The sequence below is a fragment of the Zonotrichia leucophrys genome, chromosome 2, assembly GCF_028769735.1.
Source record: "Zonotrichia leucophrys gambelii isolate GWCS_2022_RI chromosome 2, RI_Zleu_2.0, whole genome shotgun sequence".
NCBI classification, from domain to species: Eukaryota; Metazoa; Chordata; class Aves; order Passeriformes; family Passerellidae; genus Zonotrichia; species Zonotrichia leucophrys.
The window spans coordinates 50,512,137-50,532,674 of NC_088171.1; the positions used below are offsets into that span (position 1 = coordinate 50,512,137).

General features: G+C 44.0%; 1 protein-coding gene across 1 annotated transcript; it reads left to right on the top strand.

The window, feature by feature from the left end:
• Window positions 1-7,215: 7,215 nt before the first annotated feature.
• On the top strand, window positions 7,216-20,061 carry PDIA4 (protein disulfide isomerase family A member 4). The gene is made up of 10 exons (XM_064704984.1): window positions 7,216-7,374; window positions 12,667-12,844; window positions 14,537-14,742; window positions 15,383-15,521; window positions 15,934-16,139; window positions 16,867-17,025; window positions 17,925-18,076; window positions 18,456-18,612; window positions 18,711-18,944; window positions 19,384-20,061. Exons 1-10 carry the CDS (start codon window positions 7,272-7,274, stop codon window positions 19,797-19,799), a joined length of 1,950 nt encoding a protein of 649 aa, XP_064561054.1. The 5' UTR covers window positions 7,216-7,271; the 3' UTR covers window positions 19,800-20,061.
• The last annotated feature ends 477 nt before the right edge of the window (window positions 20,062-20,538 follow it).

Below are 20,538 nucleotides of genomic sequence, written 5' to 3' on the forward strand. Positions count from 1 at the left end.
AGGAAATAATGTGACTCTTATTTTGGCAAACTGTACATATATGAGGAAAATGGATGTAAGCTAGCCAATGTAATTATTTAAGAATTTAAGATTTCAGGATATCTTATGGCCTGATTTTTTTTTTTTTCTGAAAGCAGAAGTCCAAGAAGTAGCATCTCTTGTGCTTTACTCCTAAAAAAGCTAGAGGCAACAGAGGAATGACATGGCTTTAAACATAATGCACAACAAACTGCAAATGCAAGTCTGTGTTTCGGAACAGAAATAGGAGAAAAATACACTAGGTTGAGCCTTCAGAGCATAAAAATGCAAGAGCATCTTGGAAAAAATGCAATGCTAATTCAAAAACAAATATATTTCACAGTTCAAAGAGTCTAGTTCTGATTTTCTATAAACAGAAGGAATTTTTGATCTGTAGTAGTGCATGTTTTGTTACACAGCTTTAGTCAGTGGTGGAAGAGAGAGAATTGAGACTTCTACTCTTCCTTCATAACCCATTTGAAGGGTTTTTCATGAATGAAGTAGTGAGCATCTAAATGGATCTCAAGGAGACCACATCCTAACTACAGTTCTGGAAAATGATGTTACAGTAGAAACCATGAGTTATCCTGACATGTTTTTCTTTCTGGAAAACAGCTGCTTCCTGAAGCTCTTGGAAATCCCAGGGAGGATGGGCCAAAATAATGGTTTTAATAAAAGCCTTTTAAGAGTGGTCTTCCCATGACCCCACAAGCTCTCCTGCTCTTGACTCCCATGCAGCAGACTGAGGTGTAAAAGCTGTGCCATGCTGTGCCAGTTACACACAGCAGTTTCTGTTAGGAAGTTTTTCCACTGATGCAATCTGGAACAGACCATAGCAAGCCAGATCAGTCTTAAATCCCTTGTATCATCATCCTGGATTAAAAAATGGGCTCTTTACAGGTAACAGCCTGGAAGGCCCATGCTTTCACATGCCACCTGAAAGCTGTATGCAAGATACCTACCTTTGACTAGTGGAGTACTCTACCACAGAAGATGATGTGCAAAGGGAAACAGCCTCCTCCTCCAGCCAGAATCTGTTCCTGCTCCTAATCCTATCTGATTCCTGCTCATACCTTGCCTCAGAAAGTTCTCAGCTTTCTGCTGAGTCTTATGCACCAAGCAAACCAAAACCACCCTGCAAAGAGCTGGAAAGATTTCTCACCTGCACTACAGCCTTGAGCCCCAACAATACTGCAACAGTTTCCAATGCCAGGAGCCAACACAGCAAATGTTCCCTGCAGTATTCCCAGAATGGGGAACTGGGAGATCTTAACTTCCCAGGCCCTTCACTCCAGCTTGCTCTTTGACACTGACATCTTGTGACCAACTGTGCATATGACAGCTTGTAGGAATTTGTAGGCAACCCCCACAAGGGAAGAGATAAGAATCTTGACTCCATGTTTCAGAAGGCTGATTTATTATTTTATGATATACATTATATTAAAAGAAAATTATATACTAAAATTATACTAAAAGAATAGAAGAAAATATTTTATCAGAAGGCTAGCAAGGAATAGAAAGGAATGATAACAAACTCTTGTAACTGACCAGAGTCTGAGCCAGCTGGACTGTGATTGGCTATTAATTAAAAACAACCACATGAGACCAATCAAAGATGCGCCTGTTGCATTCCACAGCAGCAGATAATTATTGTTTACATTTTGTTTCTGAGGCCTCTCGGCTTCTCAGGAGAAAAGATCCTAACAAAAGGATTTTTCTTAAAATATGTCTGTGACAACAACTCACTTAGATGGAGATGGGACCCTCATTTAAAGGGGATTGTTCATTCCATCTTGTATGCCTTTGTTTTGTTTTTTTTTTTCCTGTAGGATCAGTGGATCTCTTCACAGGCCAAAGGATCAGAGTAAAGATAAATTAAGACCAGAGAAAAATCCACTCAGGCATTGAAGCGTAAACAGACAATGCTGAGAAATCCGTACTTCCATTGGTTTCCACTAACCCACCAAAACAGCTCCAAAATGTGCTGCAGTGCTTCCAGTGACTGGTGCACAGCACCATTAGCCCAACTGTTCCTCCACACGTCCCTCACCAGCACCTCGCTGAGAAAAACAGTTTCTCTTCTTCTCTGCCACTTGTTTAAGATGCATCCTTCAATACTTGCCTCTCAGAGCCAGCAATGCACTGAACTTCATCATGTTTGACTGTCCCCTACAGGAGGCAGGACATTCTGTCACCTACACAAAAAGTGAAAAATGAGTTTTAATAAAGTAAGGTACTCCAGCAGTCACTGTCAAGGTTCTGTTACATCCACCCTGTTCCATGAAAGCTATCAGCACCCTGGAGGGTTGTCTGGTAAAACTGGGTTTGCACACAGAAAACACTAGAATGTGACTTTGCTGAAAGTTCTCAAGTTTATTCCATGCACATTTACCAATAAATTCCATGGAAGTGTTTTGGAGGTATATATTCAATCTGAAGAAAAAGTAGAAATAAACTACAGTTTAGAAATTACTACTCTTACAGAGCTGTATTGGATAGGTGGTCATCCAAATTTAGGATGTAACTTTACAGACAACTGAAGTAATCTCATTATCCATTGGTTCTCACAATGTAGAATTCTAACAAAAATCTAGTAAGGGCCAGCATTTAGGCCACTTACCTCAGTGGTACTGAGGTAAGTGTTCCTACATGTTCTCTGCTATTCTTGGCACCAACCTACACATCACTGAAGTGCCACACCTACACCAGTAAATAGGGCATGTCTGGGATATTCCCAGGCACCCAAGCCAACCAAAGTGGAGGTGCTTGCACCTGCGCTAATAAATTCTCTCATTCTCCAAGCAGCCTGGCTGCACACAAACAGCTTCCAAGAACGTGCCAGCTGCAGAGGAATGTTCGGAAGTCCTTGGAAGTGCTCTGCTTGGCACTGGCCAGCAATGTGCCAGCCAGCATCTCAGTTTACTGACAATAAATAATCACATTCCTTTGCCTGGGGCCTGGTTACCTTACTACCACAGTGCTGCCCAAATCCTCCCAGCATGGGATGTCCAAATATGCCAGAAGGACAGGATGTTATCCAGAGGGATTCCCTTACTTTGCTGTGGTGGTTTCACTTGAAACACTGTGTCCAGCTCTGGAATCTTGCTCCTTTCTTGGGGCACAAGAAAGACATGGACCATGCAGCAACTCCACAGGAGGGCAACAGGAATGACGACAGGACTAAAAGACCTCTCTTTTGAGGAAAGGCTGAGAGAGTGGGAATTTCTCAGCCTAGAGAAATCTCCAGGGTCACTTATTGCAGCCCTTTAACAGATGAAGGGGTCTTGTAAGAAAGATGAAGAGAGAATTTTTACCAAGGCTGGTAGTGACACAACAAGGAGTAACAGAACCAAGAAGCAGGTCCCTGAAAAAAACAGAGAAAAGGCAAAAAAAGAGAAGTCATCCAGACAGACACTCAAAATCATTGCAGCAAAACAATCAGTTTTCCTGGGCAATACAGGAATTTATATTACCGTCACTTACCATTTTTCATTAACTTACAAGAATTTAGTAGTATTGAAGTGGAACATTTTCACATCAAACTTTTTATCATCTTTCTACAATGATGACTGAAAATTATTGAAAGATATTTTAAAATGAGCATCATAATAGAGGAATCAACCACTGAGCAAAAAATCATGAGTTCTACAAGTGTCTCTCTTGCTCTAAATTATTTTTAGGTGAAATGCAAATCACTGAGGTGAAATGCAATCAGGATGGATATTTTAAGCATTGTTTTGAGGTTCACTGAAGTGATTTACATGAAGATTATGTGCAAGGCAACTCAGCATCATGTGAAAGTTCAGCTATTATGCAAACAAGATAACGAAGGTCAACAAGAAAACTAGCAGAAAAATATTTCAAAACACTTGTGTGACACTGAGCCATTTAAAATATTACATTTTTAGCTCAAATTTACTCTTCATGTTCTTGCTGTGAGTTTGTGGTTGTCCCAGTTGCCTGTCTGTGTTGACTCACAGCCTGTGAAAGGCCAAGTAGGGTCCACGTTTACTTTTGAGACTGTAATACATTTTAATAGCAGAAGTTAGACCTATATAGCTTGGTCTGACATGTTTTACCATTTTCGTGATTTTTGTGGAAGAACATTTGCTTTTTCTTTTTTATATCTACTGCTGAATATACCTCTTCTAAGACTAACAGCTGTGCCTCACAGAATGTGCAATATGAGGTACAGAATTACTAGTGTCTAGGCTACCTTTCAAAGGAGAAAAATACAGTGTGATACAAGGAGAGATTTCCACAGCCCGGCACTTAATGGTGTTGGAGAACACAGGTGCAACCTGTGAAGACTTTAAGGTAGCCACTGGCAACTTAAACCAACAGGAAAGACACTTACTGAATGTTCCTGAGGAGAAGCATATTTAAGAACTGCAATTGTCTGTTTGTTCCTGGGGTTGCAGGTCTGCCAGCAGAGAGCCTAACACTTATCAAGATATGAAACACAGTATGTACAAAATGCAATCCACTTTCAAAAAACCAGAGTGCACTAATATCTGCATTTTTGTGCAGCACAGCAGATGTCATCAGGTAGAATTTCTTTTTTTAATCCAGGTGCTCTGTGAGGCCTCATGCTTTCTGGACCCTCCAGTGTGTTCCATGACTAGGGATTTGTATGGCCAATGTCTCACAATCAGACAAGCTGCAGGAGACCTGTGCCATTCACTTTTCTATGCATCTAACCCTGAGATGACCCTCTATGTTCCACCTGCCTCCTGCCTAGAGACCCTCCTGGCAAAGAGGAGAGTGCTCCTGTCATTAACTTACATAAGGAATGAGCACTCAGCAAAAGGCAGCAGTAGTGCTTAGCCCAGAGGATTTTCAGCTGCATATGGTCAGCCCCACAGAGAGCAGGAAGGAATCCCCTGGAAGAGCTGCACAGCTGGCACACTCTTCCAAGTGCCCAAAGTGCATGGAGCTGGCACCTCAGCTGGTCTGGGATGAATCCCAGCTGGTCTGGAATGAATCACATGTCTGGTGTGCCATTTACAGCTCTGTATTCGCTGTGCCATCCTGTGCAACCCTAATCTAGGAAAACAGGCACAGCCCTGCTGGCCTGAAGACAGACCAGACCACAGTCCTTTGCCAAGGCCCTGTTTGTCGTGGGATGTGCCTAAGATCCTCCCAGTGTTGTAACCACCCACACAGTGAACTGACAATTCAGCAAATTTCTGTCAGGCTGTCCTTGGCTGAACAGGGATCACAGGAGTTCTGCATTCCAGGCTTTCCTCCCACAGCTCAAATAAGTAATAACAAACCCACCTCCCCTGTATTTGTACTATTTGCACTTCCTTTTCATTGTTGGTATTTGGCACCTTTGACTGCCTAGGAAATTTACTGATCCCCTTTTTCAGTTAGTTAACCTGGAGCAACAGAAACCATAATAACCATAAAATTCATCATAAAGAAAAAGCATTTAATTCAGTATTTCACACTCCAGCAGACAAAAGCAATAATAACATCACTTCCCCATTTTACCTGCTCACTTTTTCTGCAAGCATCTTTAACCAGTTTTGCAATGGTCTGTCACGAAGCATTGGGCTTGACAGAACTCCCCTACCTTGAAAGGTCACTGTCAGTTGGAAAACCTCCAACTTAAATCAGAAAAAATGGATTACTATAGCCACTATCTCTCTCATAAACTCAGAGGACAAAGACAGTAAATATTTCACACACCAAGATGATATTCAAATCAAGGGTTGTGTTAAACTGGGAACAAAACTCTAAATAAGAACCTTCCATACTCTTAATTCTTCCCACTGAGAACATGGAGTATACAATCTGATTATGTGCTATCATCAAACTACTGAATATCAATGCTAATCAAACTAATATTTATATCAATACCAAAACCAGGCAGGATCAGGATCACAATTTTGGCAGGATCCAGACAGCTTTAACTTGGTTCAGATCAGGTCCCATTCCATTCTAGTGATGTGCTAAGTAAGTTTAAAAAGTGCTCCTGTATCAGCAGCTGTATTTTCAAGTTAACTTGTGTGGCAGCTGAGTTGAGGAAAGGCACTGACTTCTAAAACTTATACAAGGTTTAGCATAACTTACATAACTTCTATAACTTAGGCTATAACTCATGAATGTAGAACACAGCAGGCCTTTTAATATGTTTTTTTTCCCCAACGTACACAAGATCACTTACAAATGCCAAATGGCAACTGTTGCAACAGCAGCCTTTCATAGCAATGCAATGTCTTAATCCTCTAAAATTGTGGAGTTTATATTTAAAGCTTGCACTTCAAAATCTTGAAGATAATTCATTTATCATAAGCTACTGCTACTCTTTTATCATGTAGCTGCACACTGAATTTAGCAGCTCTTTATGCTTATAAGCTTCCAATTTAAGTGTAAAAAGTTTCATAAAAATGAAAATAATTATCCCATGAGCCTATGTAATTAGCCCAAACATGGGGACGGACTGGCAATTTTGGCACCAAAGGCCAGGTTTTAGCGCTGTCTTGTTGCATCTTAGGCGTTCACCATATACACCATTCGGACAACCATGGACAGACATTACGCCGCGACCCCTTCCCGTGCAATCACGGCGCTACCGGTGGGCTCACTGCCCCACATCCCCCCTGCGGGAGCACCGAAAGGCGGTGCCTCCATCGCACCCTTCCCGCCCGCAGCAGCACCGTAGCGACTCCCCCTCTCCCGCTGAGGGAATTTAGGAGGCCCCAGCGCTGCCCTCAGCCCGCCCTCATCTCGCCCCGCCCCGCCGCACGCGGCGTGCCCTCACAGGCTGCCGCGGGCCGCTGGCTCCGCCCCCCGGCGCCGGCCCGCCAATCCCGAAGGGCGATGTGGCTGCACGCGCTCGGGGCGCTCCCGCCCCGTCCCGCCCCCGGAGCGGCCGCGCGCTCCACGCGTGGCGGGCTGCGGTTGGCGGCTCGGCGGCGGCCAATGGCGGGCCGGCACCTCAGAGCGGCCGGGCGCTTCCGCGCGCGGTGCCGCCGCTGCTTCCCCGCCGCCGCTCAGGCCGATGGCGCCCGTGTCTCGACGCGGCGCCGCGGCCGCTGCCGCCGGGGGTCCCCGGGGGCGCCGCGGAACACGCGAAACCCGCGCACCCCGCGCCGGCCGCCCTCGTGACGATTGTTGATTGGCGACAGCTCCAAGCACGTGTTGAGGCGGCAGCCAATGAGCGGGCGCGGCGTACAGCGGGGCGGGGCGAGCGGCGGGAGCGCAGCGCAGGGAGCGGACGGGCCGGGAGCGGCTGTGGCGGCGGGATGAGGATGCGCGGGTTGTGGGTGCTGGTGCTGCTGCTGGGGCTGGCTCAGATCGCCCTCCTGGCGCGGGGCGCGGCCGCACAAGAGGAGGATGGCGACGGAGGTGAGCGCGGGCAGGGGCCGGGCCGGTACCGCATGCCGGGTTCCCCCGCGGGGGGCGGCGGCGCGGCCCCGGCGCTGGGCGCTGCGGGGAGCCTGGGCTGGCGGGGCGCCGCTGGGACCGGGGCGCTCTCGCAGGCCGCTGTGCGGGGCGCTGAGGTCCGTGCGAGCCGCTCGTCCCGGCGCTGCTGGTGTGTCGTGCGCCGTGGGGCGGCTCTGCCTCGCCGCTCCCAGCACGGAGGTAACAGCCAGCTAACCATTAGCCATGTTGGCTATCCCCGGCTTCTGAACCTCCTGGGAATTGGCGATTGCTTTATTCCTACACCCATCAGACAGATTTCATTATGCGGGGAGGGACTCTTCATCAGGAGCTGTGGTGATAAAACAAGGAGTAGTAATAATAAGTTGTAGTGGTAATAAGACAATGGGTGCAGATTGAAAGAGGGGAAATTCAGGTTCGATATGAGGAAGAAATGCTTTACTCTGAGTGGAACAGGTTGCCGGAGAGGCTGTGGATACCCCAGTGCCGGCTGTGTTCAAGACCACCAAGCAGTGCTCTAGAAGAGGGAGGTGTCCCTTCCCTGGCCGGGGAGTTGGGACTATGAGATTTTTCAAGTCCCGTCCAACCCTTAGCATTCTACGGTTCTGTGATCGAGCACTCTTTTCCTTACTCCTTTGTTCAGGGACTCTGTGCATTCTTCGTGTTTCAAACTGATTTTTTTTCCCCCCCTTACAGAAGGAAGGCCCATTGTTACCATCTTCTTGATGTTTCTTCCTACCGTCTTTGGATTTCACTGACGTGTGTCTCCTCCTTTCCAAAATTAGCTGAAACAAAGCTGCTGAGGCTTAATGAGTATAGTAGGAGGCAGGCATTTGAAGGTGTTTCTTTTTTCGGTTTTAAGTTTCTTTCATGTGGATTTTGGTAAATTATGCATCGTTCATGTTTCCTGTGTGAACACTGCTGCATTTTAAGTATTAGAGGGCTTTTAGAGAGACTGGATTATGGATGACCTTCTGAACTCATGTCCTGCAACTTCTTGCTGTCCTGCAACTTCTTGCTGGCCTAACAGGCACTAAAACTTGCATAAGTGCATTTAGATGAGTTACCCTATCTGTGTAACTGTATGGTCTGTAGGATGAGGGTAAAGAGATTTGTTTGAAATTGAGATTTGTTTTAAATATGGCATCTGCAGTAAGGATACAGAGGTACAGAATCTTCCTGTGGAGCTCTTTTCTTTTTTTCTGTTGTAAACTGGAATACAATTTTTATGCCTCTTTCTCTGCTTTTAGCTAGGACGTGGTTGTGGTTTCTTTGTAGCATGTGACAAAGCCTCGGGCTGCTTTCCCCTGCCACCTTCAAAGGGTGAAGTGGCACCTGTGATGTTACAGTGTTAACCTGTGGCTGGCAGCAGCGGCTCGGCTTCTTGTGGGCCTGGCTCTCATCAGCATTTCCCGTGCTTGCTGCTCCTCTCATCATAGGAGTTCTGGGCATCAAAGGTACGCAGGGATGGAAGTGTCTCCTGCTGTGTGGAGCTGAACACTAATCCACTGCCCAGCTTTGAATCGTTTCCCAGGTTCTATTGTGTACCTTGAATTTGTATATAGATCCTGAACTAGCCTTGACAAAACCTTTGCCTTAAAAACGCACATAGTGGGGGATTTTTAATTTTTGCCCTTGGAATGCAGACTTGGGTGAAGTGGAATAAATTTACTTTGCAACAAGGAAGTGGTCTTATGCACTTGGTTGTTGGGGAGATGAAAAGTTCCAAGCAAACCTATCTTGCAGCACTGCATGATTTGGGAAGTGAGGTTTGAGCAGGACAGGGGTGTAAATATGCTGGGAAGTGAGGTTAGGCTGGATCCTGACCACTACACCCTTGGCATCCTGATGATCGGAAAGGAGGGATCATGTAGAGGATCCACCACAGAAAACATTGAAGGGGGCTGATATTAAATTTAATTGAAAATCTTTCAAAAATCCTAGCAACACATGATGAGTTCTGAGTTTCTGAAAACTGAGCTCATCCTATTAGGGAACAGTGTGCTGCTCAAAAGGAAACTTTCAGGCAGCATCCCAAAGTCATTGGTGTCTGGATGCAGCTTTTCTGTACAGGATTTGCTTTGTTTAAGAAAATATTGCTAGGCTATATTTCTGATAAATGCTGAGTATTCAGTGAAGTTACTGTAAGAATTAATTTCAGAGTAGCTGTCATCCTAAAGAAGGCCTGCCAGCCGGCATCGTGTTCTTCAAGTCTTATAAAAAGTACCTTCTTGATCATGTTTTTTGACTTGTGTAGTAATGTGTGGGAATTTGAGGATTGATTTTGTGGGGGTTTTGGGGAGTTTTTTGTTTTGTTTTGGGGTTTTTTAAAATTTTTTGTCTTTTTTTTTTTTTTTTTAGTGTAAGGGGGTTATCCATATTTTACCAGAGGACAGGTTTTAGCCACAGCTGTCACAGCTGTTGGTTTGTCCACTGGCTTTGCAAGTCTCTTTAAGAAACAAAGTTACTTCAGTTTGGGGGCAGCTGTTTTATTTTCATGAGCTGATTTATGCAAGTATTTATTAGCTACTTCTGCCACTTCAGGTGTCACAAACTCATTCTGCTCTCTTAAAATTGTGAATCTTTAACGCAGAGGAAAGTTTCTTGCTCTTTATGGGAGAAAAAAAAAGTCGTGGTTGGGTCCCTGAAAGTCTTTCAGTCCCAACTTTAAAGGGATGGCAGAGGCAGCTGTGATAGCCCTGCTGGTGAAGGTGGAAGCTGCAGAAAGTAACTCTGCACTCTTTAGGAACGATATCTGAGTGTGGGTAACTTTCTTTTTACGCCCTCACTCCTTAAGCCGCTTGGGAAAAGGTGGAGTCCTGCTGTTCCAGGCCTATTGTCCTGCCTCCATCTCCAGGGAGGAGGAGGAGGAAGGGGGTGTGTGCAATGCCCATGACAACGTGTCACTGTCAGGGAAATTTCACCTTGGCAGGCAGTACCGCCACTTGTAGGGAAAGATAGAAAATTATTTCAGTGAGGGATGGTGGATCAGATGGTTACATGTTCCACCGGTGCTGGATGTTTTTGCAGGGAATACCTTGTTCTTTCCAAAAACCAGGTGCCGCTGTAACTGCTGAGCTCTTTGTCTCTCTTGGGGGTGAGGAGTGGGCAGGAACAGGGGTCACAACCCGCAGGGTGGTTTGGGGTGCAGGAGCAGAACTGGCCGGCTGGTTTTGCTCGCATTCCTTTGTGTCAGGAAAAATCATATCTGAAGCAATTTGCCAGGAATGCAATGGCTGGGAATTCAGGCACAGGCCAGCCAGGAGCAGCCTGTGGTGAAACTGAGCCCTCAGAACTGCTGGGCACCCCTGTTAAGGCACAGGCTTTGCCTGCAGAAGGCCCCTGACATCCAGCTGTTCCACCAGGGCAGCCCTGCAGGGATGTGAGGTGTGCATTCACTCAAGGGTGAGCAAGAGCTGCAACACAGGAGGCATTGTCTGCTTGCAAATAGTGCTTTTAGCTGCCTCACAGATCAGGTGAAACACTAGCACTTGTTAAAGAAACCTGATCCAGCTGACTGGGGTTGTGTGATAAATGATCTCCTGTGATCTCTCCCTTCATCAGAAGCTTTAGTAATTTACTATTTTCATGCTACGTAAAATTCAACCTCTAATTAAAATCAATATATTTTCTCCAAGAGCCCGTACTGTTTCCTGAGAGCATATAGACTTGTTTTTTGCATATTTTCTTTTAAAATAAAACTAGCTATCGCAACTTAATGGCATAATTTTGTCCATGGTGAGGTTGTTCCTAATGTCTGCTGTTGGTCTGACAAAAGTGGGTTTTGTTTTGTTAGCTTTTCCATATCTGGATAGTACATATTTATCATTCTTGACTTTCAACTTCCTGATGAAATCAGAATATTTTCAGAATACTTCTGCAGTAGCTCCTCTCACCTTAGTCAAAAGCCATTTAAAAAGAAAATAATTTTAAACAAGAAACTCTAATCCCCCCCCCCTTTTTTTTTAATCCAATTCCTGGGACTCCCAGTGGTTGAAAGGAACTTAACTTCATTGTTTTACAGTTTTCATTTGGGACGAGATATTTTCATTAGTTGTTCTGTAACTGAAATTCTTTTCAAGTCCTTCAGGAAGGTCTGGTTTCCTTGAAAGATAGCAGTTTTGTTTTTAAAAAAAAAGTTAAAAGGAACATGTGAAAGGTCGGATATTGAAAAAATCATCTCAAATTCCAAGCCAACAAAGAAGGAACCAGTAGAAATGTGCTGGCTTCAGCTTTCGCATGCTAATTTTGCTTTGCTAATTTGACAAATTGCTTTCTCCTTTAAAGGACTGTTCTGCACCAGTGGTTTTGGTCTTAATTCAAAGACCTCCCCAAAAGTTCTTTGAAAGAAGAAGCTTTCACTCCGTGGTTTTTTGGGTTTTTTTTGGAAGAGTACCTGGCATTTGCCAGGTGCATAGGAATGAGTTTCCATGGGACTTCTGCAGTTAGTTCCTTGATTTTACACTCTCTGCAGCCTGGTGCTGATCCAGAGCAGAGTGATTGGTGCTCCTGTGAGTGGAAAGGCTCCTCAGTGAATAGCAGACCTGGAACATCTCTGTAACTGAAAGCAAGAATGGCAGAGGTGGATGGAGCAGTCAGGAAAGAAGCACAGTTTAGAAGTGCTGCCTCCAAACCACCTTGATAGTAGTGAAATGGTAAATTTTGGGTTTATAGCAAGTGTATCTGTTTATTAGACCTTCAGACAGGCAGCACATAGCTATTGTGTTACAGGTCTCCTGAGCAGGGGTACAAGGGGAGCATTGGGAGCAGATAACACCTGCTTTTTTGGTGTAAGACACTAAGTTTTCCAACTTAAAGTTGGCTACTCTGTTGCATGATGAAGGGGTTCTGTTTGAAGTTCAGGTGTCATCTTTGTGTCCTTCTTGCCCAGCAAAACATGTCCCACTGCCCACATTTCAACAAGATGTCCATCAAACCTTGGTGGCAACTGTTGCGCAGATTTGTATTCTTTAATTCTTCTTGTGTCCATTTTGTTAGTTCTCCCTGAGGTGTGAAATACCTGTTGATGCTTTACTGAAATATGAATATTGTTAGCTGGTGTAGTGTGGACAAAATTGAAATGGTCAAACATCTGAGCCCGGGCTCTTTGCAAAGTGAGATAGCTGTCACTGTGTGTGCAGCAGAAACAAATTCATGTGGGTACTTTCCTTAGCCACAGGAGATACCAAATCCATCTTCACTTTAATGTTAAACTTGACACAATCTAATCTGTGTGTCATATTCTTACCTTGCCAGAATCTGTTACAAAAGAAGCTGACGATGAAGGTGATGATGATGACGATGAAGAAGATGAGGAAGACGACGATGATTCTGTAGTTAAAGAGGAGAATGGTGTGTTAGTCCTGAATGATGCCAACTTTGACACCTTCACTGCAGACAAGGACACCGTGCTGCTGGAGTTCTACGCACCATGGTGGGTTCACAGCGGCACCCCCCCGGGTGCAGGGTCACAGGGCTGCTCTGCCAGGGCAAGCTCCTAAAAAGTGACCTTGGGTTGCCATTTTAAAGGTGACAAAGGAGTAACTTGCCTGCAGGAGATGCCCAGGACTCTGCTATAGTACAGAATAAGAGATGGTTCTGGTGGTGGGGAAGAACCTTTATTCCCGCCCCTGTACCATGCAATAACCAGCAGCCTGCTCCTGTTCCACAGATGTGGGTCATACTGAGGGTTCCCATGCCTAGGGGAGCACAATCCGGATTCTGTCCCTGGTCAGGGAACAGAAATGGTGCAAGTGAGGCCCAGAAAAGTTGTGCAGTGTGGTCTTGCAGCCTGCTATCATCCTGTGCCAGTGGTGGACCACTGAGAACGTGTGTACTTGCTCACCTAGATGGAGTAATGAAGGCTTCCCTAGCAGGGGAATTCCCTGAAGGTTTTCCTTTCCAAATTCCCATTTCTGTCCTTGCCAGAAGCGTGTGGAGTGGTTAGGGACACAGCTTGTTTGTGTTATCAGTTTAAGCAGTGCCTCATATGTCTGCCTAATGATGGCAGTTCTGCTGGCATCCCAGGGTGTGCAGCACTCCCGGGAGCTATAATGGACTTACCTGCTGTAATCAAGACAAAGGATTTAGGCCAGGATGTGTCTTCTCTTGCATTCTTGTGTTCAAAAACATTAAGGATGGTTACTGGGGGAAAACAAGATAGAAGATACTTTCAGTAGAGTTGCTGAGTTAGTGTTGCAGTCAGAACCTTTCCATTGTGGCTCAGTGATACAAAAATGACTTAGTCATTGGTGCTTCTCCAGCCTCTGAATAGAGGGGAAATATGATCTTGTTTGCGGTGGAGTTGCATTTTAACTTGTGCCATTCTTTTTACAGAGAATCCTATTCTTCTTGGCTGTAGGCATTAATTTTTCAGCTGTAGTTTGCCTACATGAAAACTAAACATGAAGTTCAGTTTATCTGAGCAGAAGGATGTGTGACTAAACACCTCTCCTATTTTTCTACTCCCCCTCCTTCCAGCTGAGATGCTAAGTAGCAACGGCTATCTGCCACAAACTTCTTTCTGTTTTCCTACATTTTCCTGGTTTCACCTTTAGCTTGTCAGGCTGTATTTAGCATTATTTATGCTGGTATCCTTGGTAATGCCTGTTTTTGCATCAGGAGCCTCTGTTCTCCCCAGAGAGTTCTGGTGTGGCCAGAGAGGGGGCAGATGCTGCGTTATCATGGTGGGTGGGAGATTTCATTTGGCCAACTTGACTGCTGGTTCATTTTCTCTTTACTTCAATTTAGGGTGCTGGGGAGAGAAGATGAACCTTGGTTAGGGAGAAGCTGAAGTTGAGGAGGAAGGAAAGAAGGAAGGAGTGAGCATAACAAAACTTTGTTGTAAAGGAAGTTGTTGAATATTTTAACAGTGGTTTTATAAAGCATATGACAATAATTCCACATTGAATGAAAATTAAGAAAAATAAAGGTTTTGATGTGAACATACAGTACATTAGCTACAGTTGCTCTCCGTCTCTCCATGATCTGAACATGTAGCAAGACAAACATTTCTGTGCTGATGATGTGGACATCTGTCAGAAGGCATCCTGGAATTGCAGAGCAGCAGAGCACCTCTGTGTGTCTGTCCTGCATTTACATACCTGCTTGTGTCTTCCTCTGACAGGTGTGGGCACTGCAAGCAGTTTGCTCCTGAGTATGAGAAGATAGCCAAAACTCTGAAGGAAAATGACCCTCCTATTCCTGTAGCCAAAATAGATGCTACTGCTGCCACTTCACTGTCGAGTCGTTTTGATGTCAGTGGCTACCCAACCATCAAAATCCTGAAAAAAGGCCAAGCTGTTGACTACGATGGGTCTCGGACAGAAGAGGGTAAGCACCAGTCCCTTGCAGTTCCCTGTAAGAAAACAAAGTATCTATGATCTTGTTTCTTAACATGTGGCTCTTTGGAAGGACCCTGATCTCAAGTTATTTATCTTAAAACAAGTAATACTATGAATGCTGAAATTTTCCCTGTTCTCTCAACAAGCTGCATGCCAGAGGACAATTTTGCAGGTAGTGAGTAGTGCTGTTACTGACAGAAGGTTTCTAGAAATACGACTTGAAGAGAAGACAGTCTCATGTTTCCTGAAGGATCAGCCAATGAACATTTGATATATATATGTTGGCTGTATAGAAACCCACTTGTATTTTGCTTAATTAATATGTCCAGCTCTAGTCAGAGGGGAAAAAAATACATTTTCTGTCTGAGATAGAATTCAGTGCTGGAAAGTACAGATCTGTGCTTTGCATAAGACACTCTATAGGGTGAAGAGAGGACCTTCTTGGTAATGCCAACAAGGAAATAAGGCATAAAAGAGCTTGATTGAGAAAGTGTTCTTGTGTAAGCTTGATGTGTAAGCATTGATCCAGCACCATACTTCCCCTCTGATTTCAAATTCTTGCATTTGAAAGATGCTACTGGTATGATAAAATGCATGCTTGCTAATTGTGTTATTGAACTGTATTTCAGCTATTGTGGCCAAAGTCAAGGAGGTTTCTGACCCCAACTGGACCCCTCCACCCGAAGCTACTCTGGTATTGACCCAGGATAATTTTGACGAAGTTGTGAATGATGCTGACATAATCCTGGTGGAGTTCTATGCTCCATGGTAAGCAAAAAGGCAGTCACTTGTATTTGTCTAGCACAGATGGCCTGAACACACTTGGTGTACCTCAGTTCTAATCTGCACCTGGGATCACTTTGCAAATCACTGGTGGACTACACTGGATCTGTGTCTCAGCAAGGGGTGGTGTCCAGGTCTTCACTGGACAATATTTACTGATTTGGGAACACACTGAGATACTGAAAACCAAAAGGAATTGGTCCTTAGCTTAAAAATGAAGCTACCTATAGTAATGTGAGGCCAGCTTCAGGTTGCAGAGACCTGGCTGAAGTGTCCTCTGTAGATTCAATGATCTCATTTCTGCATGCTGGAAGACTTAACTCTTCCACTCCAGGTGTAGGAGGTACCTGGCAGGCTTAGTGGCTGGTAAGAGGTGCCCTCTGCTTTGCCTCCCTAGGTGTGGCCACTGCAAGAGGCTTGCTCCAGAGTATGAGAAGGCTGCCCAGGAGCTCAGCAGGCGCACGCCTCCCATCCCCCTGGCTAAAGTCGATGCCACAGCTGAAACGGAGCTTGCAAAGAAGTTTGATGTCACTGGCTACCCAACCCTCAAAATCTTCCGCAAGGGCAAGCCTTACGACTACAGCGGTCCTCGGGAAAAATACGGTACTGCAACTTTGCTTACAAGAAAAACTGCTTTTTCTTGTGCTCTGAAAAATATTTTTACATATCTGTTGGACTTGCAGACTTGTTAATGTCATAGCAGCAGTTAACTGGGGACAACTGAAAAATTCTGCTCTCATGCCTACACAGGATATTTAAATTTGTCTTTAGTCTTCATAACATCTTTTGGTGGTAGTGTCAGCTCCTTTCAATATCAAGTAAGTTAAATACACTTGGTGGTAGTATCAGTTCCTTTCAATGTCAATTAAATTAAATACACTCGGTGAAGCAGTGGCAGTATGGGTAAATGGGCAGGTTTTAATTATACTGGAATGTGCCTTGAGGGCTGGCAAAAATACCCCAATATTAAGTTTTGATTAAGACTTAAGACTATTCAAGTAGCACTTTGGCTCATAACAGGTTCTGGAGACAGTGAAGGGTCTGGAATTTCATAAAATTTCATAAAAACTTGCAAGATCAACTGATATTCATGGATTGTGTGCTTGGTCACTTCTTCTGAAACCAACCTGAAAGGGAATATTCAGAACTACAGCTTTAAAACCTTGGACTGAAGTCTTGCTGATTTGACCTTTAGGTTATTGTGGGAGGGCTGCACAGGAGAAAAGGTGTTCATGGGAAGTGTGACATTAAATGTTATAGATGGAATGCCCAAATCTTTCAGTTCAGTAAATGTCCTAAGCAACTTTTCGGGGGCGTGTTTCTCTCACAGGTATTGTCGACTACATGATTGAACAGGCTGGTCCTCCATCCAAACAGATTCAGGCTACCAAGCAGGTTCAAGAATTTCTGAAGGATGGAGATGATGTCATCATCATTGGTGTCTTTAGTGGAGAGAATGACAAAACCTATCAGCTCTATCAGGAAGCAGGTAAAGAGTGTTTTAAAATATTAATGGGAATATATGTTTTGTTGGGATTCTGCCTAGGGCTTTGGGCATGAAGAGATCATTTTCTGCTCCTAGTATAGTAGGGAGGGTTGGAGAGGAGAAGAAGTAGTAGGAGGAAGGGTGATCTTCTACTTGTACTCAAAAAATACGCTCACACCAGATTTTGTAACTAAGGTGTCAGCAGGTCACAGAATATACCTCTGCTTGGTAATTGTGTCACCAAAAACATGTAGACTAGAGAGGAGGGAAAATTCTTTCCTGAGGAACAAACCACAGTTTCTTGGCTTAAAGCCTGGGTATGTTTGCTGTCTGTTACTCTAGTTTCATATCTGGCAGCCCAGAGTCAGTTGTCCCCAAACTCATTTTGGATGAGAGGCCTGAGGAAAGGATCCTCATCCACTTCTGAGTCAGTTTAGTTAGACCATTCCTGGCAACCTGTCTATGTCTGATTCTGGGGCTGCTGTCATAGTTGGATTAGGAGCTCATTTGTTTGCCTCAGCATGGCAAGACAGAGAACTGTATCCCAGGCTGCCCCAAAGCAAATAGTTTGGCTAGCTGACCTCTTTGGGGAGAGGCCAAGAGGTAAGAGATTGATAAAAGAAAAACTGTTTTGCTGCATGTGTTTTGGAAGCTGTTCAAGGTGTTTGAGTGTGTACAATAACTCGCCAAGTGGATGGGTTGTTCAACAGCATTCAAATAGTGCTGCTGGAATTGCATGTATATTCACATGCTTCTCACCCCTGATGAGAGGTGTTGTCTAAGATCGAGTTGTTCTGTGTCACTTGGAGAACAGGAAGAGCTTTTCCGTGCAGTTATCTCAGTTACAGTCTGTAAGTTCACTTTCTAATAACTTTTCCTTCACCCTAACCTTAATTTTTCAGCTAATGGTTTGAGAGAAGATTATAAGTTCCATCACACCTTCAGCAATGAGATTGCAAAACTATTGAAAGTTTCTCCAGGAAAACTGGTTGTCATGCAGCCAGAAAAATTTCAGTCAAAGCACGAGTCCAAGATGCACGTTCTGAATCTTAAAGTGAGTAGATGGTCCAGAGCTAAAATGTTTGTGTGTGGGATTGAAGGTTCTCTTTCTCTGTAATTCCAATCATTTGGCATCTTCCTGTTAGAAATACTCCTACTAGATATTTGAGTCACCCTGTTTGTCCACTGAAACTGTATTTCTTTTTCAACAGGACTTTATGAAATTAGTCCGGATGTTGTGTTTTCAAATAGTAATTTGTCCGTACAATATTCAGTGCTCAAAGGTCTGAAGAAAATGTGGTGGCAGCCTTGATTTTATAACACATCCTTCCCTCTTTCACATACATGTGTCCCAATATTGTTTTTTTAGTAGTGTGCAGCAGAAATGCTGCTTAAATCTGTTTGCTTGAACTTTTGTCACTGTTTCTTTACAGGACTCTACAGATGGATCTGAGATTAAAGAGCACGTGCTAAAACATGCTTTGCCTCTGGTTGGTCATCGCAAGCCTTCCAACGATGCCAAGAGATACTCCAAGCGTCCTCTGGTGGTTGTCTACTACTCTGTGGACTTCAGTTTCGACTACCGTGTTGGTGGGTTTGCTACAATTAATTACCCTTCCTTCACTTTGAGAGGAAGCAGGCACTGAATAGCTAGAAATTACCCATTCTGTCCTGTTCTGGTTTTTCAGCTACTCAGTACTGGAGAAGCAAAGTCCTGGAAGTGGCTAAAGACTTCCCTGAATACGTGTTTGCTGTTTCTGATGAGGAAGATTATTCTTCTGAAATAAAGGATTTGGGCCTGCTTGAGAGTGGAGAGGATGTCAACGCTGCCATTCTGGATGAAGGTGGCAAGAAGTATGCCATGGAGCCAGAGGAGTTTGACTCTGATGTACTCAGGCAGTTTGTGGTGGCATTCAAAAAAGGTACAGTTTCTAAAATAGGGCTCTCTAAGCTATATTGTTTACATTTCCAAGAGTTGTTTTCTGAGGCAATGGCTCTAGTAAACAGAGTCTGTTTTATGAGCCTAAAATGTTCCTGTGGCTTTAAAGTGTGAGCTGGTCATTCATATTTGGGACTACTATATTAAATAATGGGTTACTTTGTGAATGGACAGCCATAAAAAGAGAAGGGTTCTAGGAGGAATTGCAAAAAAATCTGTTGCCTGTATTTCATGAGGTTATTGGGCCAAAAGGTCACTAGTTAACTAGCCTGTGTTTCATGCTGAGGCAAGTTCATTTGCCAGTGCAGTGATCTTTACCTGGCAGGAGGATGAGGATGTACCTCTGCCCTTTCTTAGAGGAGATTGTAAGGGCTGCTCTTACCACATTCTAACGGTGTTGTGTGTGTTTTGCTTCCTTCTAGGAAAACTGAAGCCAATTGTGAAGTCCCAGCCAGTGCCAAAAAATAACAAAGGGCCTGTGAAAGTGGTAGTGGGTAAAACTTTTGATACCATAGTGATGGATCCAAAGAATGATGTTCTCATAGAGTTCTATGCCCCATGGTGTGGACACTGCAAGAAACTAGAACCAGTGTATAATGAGCTAGGCAAAAAATACAAGAATGAGAAAAATCTGATTATAGCCAAGATGGATGCTACTGCCAACGACGTGACGAATGACCACTACAAAGTGGAGGGATTCCCCACCATCTACTTCGCTCCAAAGGACAAGAAGAACAACCCAATTAAATTTGAAGGCGGGGACAGAGATTTAGAGCATTTGAGCAAATTTATAGAGGAGCATGCAACAAAACTCTCCAGAACAAAAGAAGAGCTTTAGATAAGATGAGGGTGGAGAAGAAAAGTTGTTTGTACAATGTAGTTAAAATCAAGTTACTGACAAAACTTGGTGAGAGAAGAATTAAGCAGTTTTGAGCAAAGAGATTCTTGAGCAGTAAAGCAATTTAAGTATCTTTTTCTTTTTTTTATATGGCAGATGAGTTTTTTTCTGGACACTGAACTTAATACTCTAATATGAATGTCTTATGTTAGTTACGGTTTTGATCTTTGGAGAAAAATACATCCTTTATTTTTTGTGACTATCTCGAGCTTTGTTCTTTGACTCCAATGCAGCTGTTTTAAGTTAAAGGATACTACCAAAAAGAGAGAAGCAGATCCCTCAGACAAACAGATTTGGCTTATTTGTTGTTATGGTTACTGGGGGGAGCTGTCTTTTCAGCTAGTGTTTTCTGTTATGTTTCTTTGTACCTATTCATGTGACCCTATCACTGTATTCATAGCTGAGGATAAGAATGGAAGTTTTCTAAAGTGTGGATGAATTATTTGGTCCTACTGAGATAAGACACAGGGACTTGCTAACTAAATATGCTCTAGATCTGTTTTAGCCTCTCTGTAGAGAGGGTGATGCTAAAATAGCAAGTTTTTCTAATGTACCTCTCTTTACTAGTCCTTATTGATCCATTCACATCTCAGTCTTCCTGAATATGTTTTGGAGTAATTGGAGTATGGCACAAAAAGAGCATCTAGTGGGTGGAAATGCTGGGATTCTGGTGTCAGAT

Coding starts and splice junctions, on each gene's coding strand:
- PDIA4 (XM_064704984.1), top strand. CDS start 7,272: ATGAGGATGCGCGGGTTGTGGGTGCTGGTGCTGCTGCTGGGGCTGGCT. Junction 17,026..17,924: donor TCAGCTCTATCAGGAAGCAG/GTAAAGAGTGTT, acceptor TTAATTTTTCAG/CTAATGGTTTGAGAGAAGAT. Junction 18,077..18,455: donor TGCACGTTCTGAATCTTAAA/GTGAGTAGATGG, acceptor GTTTCTTTACAG/GACTCTACAGATGGATCTGA.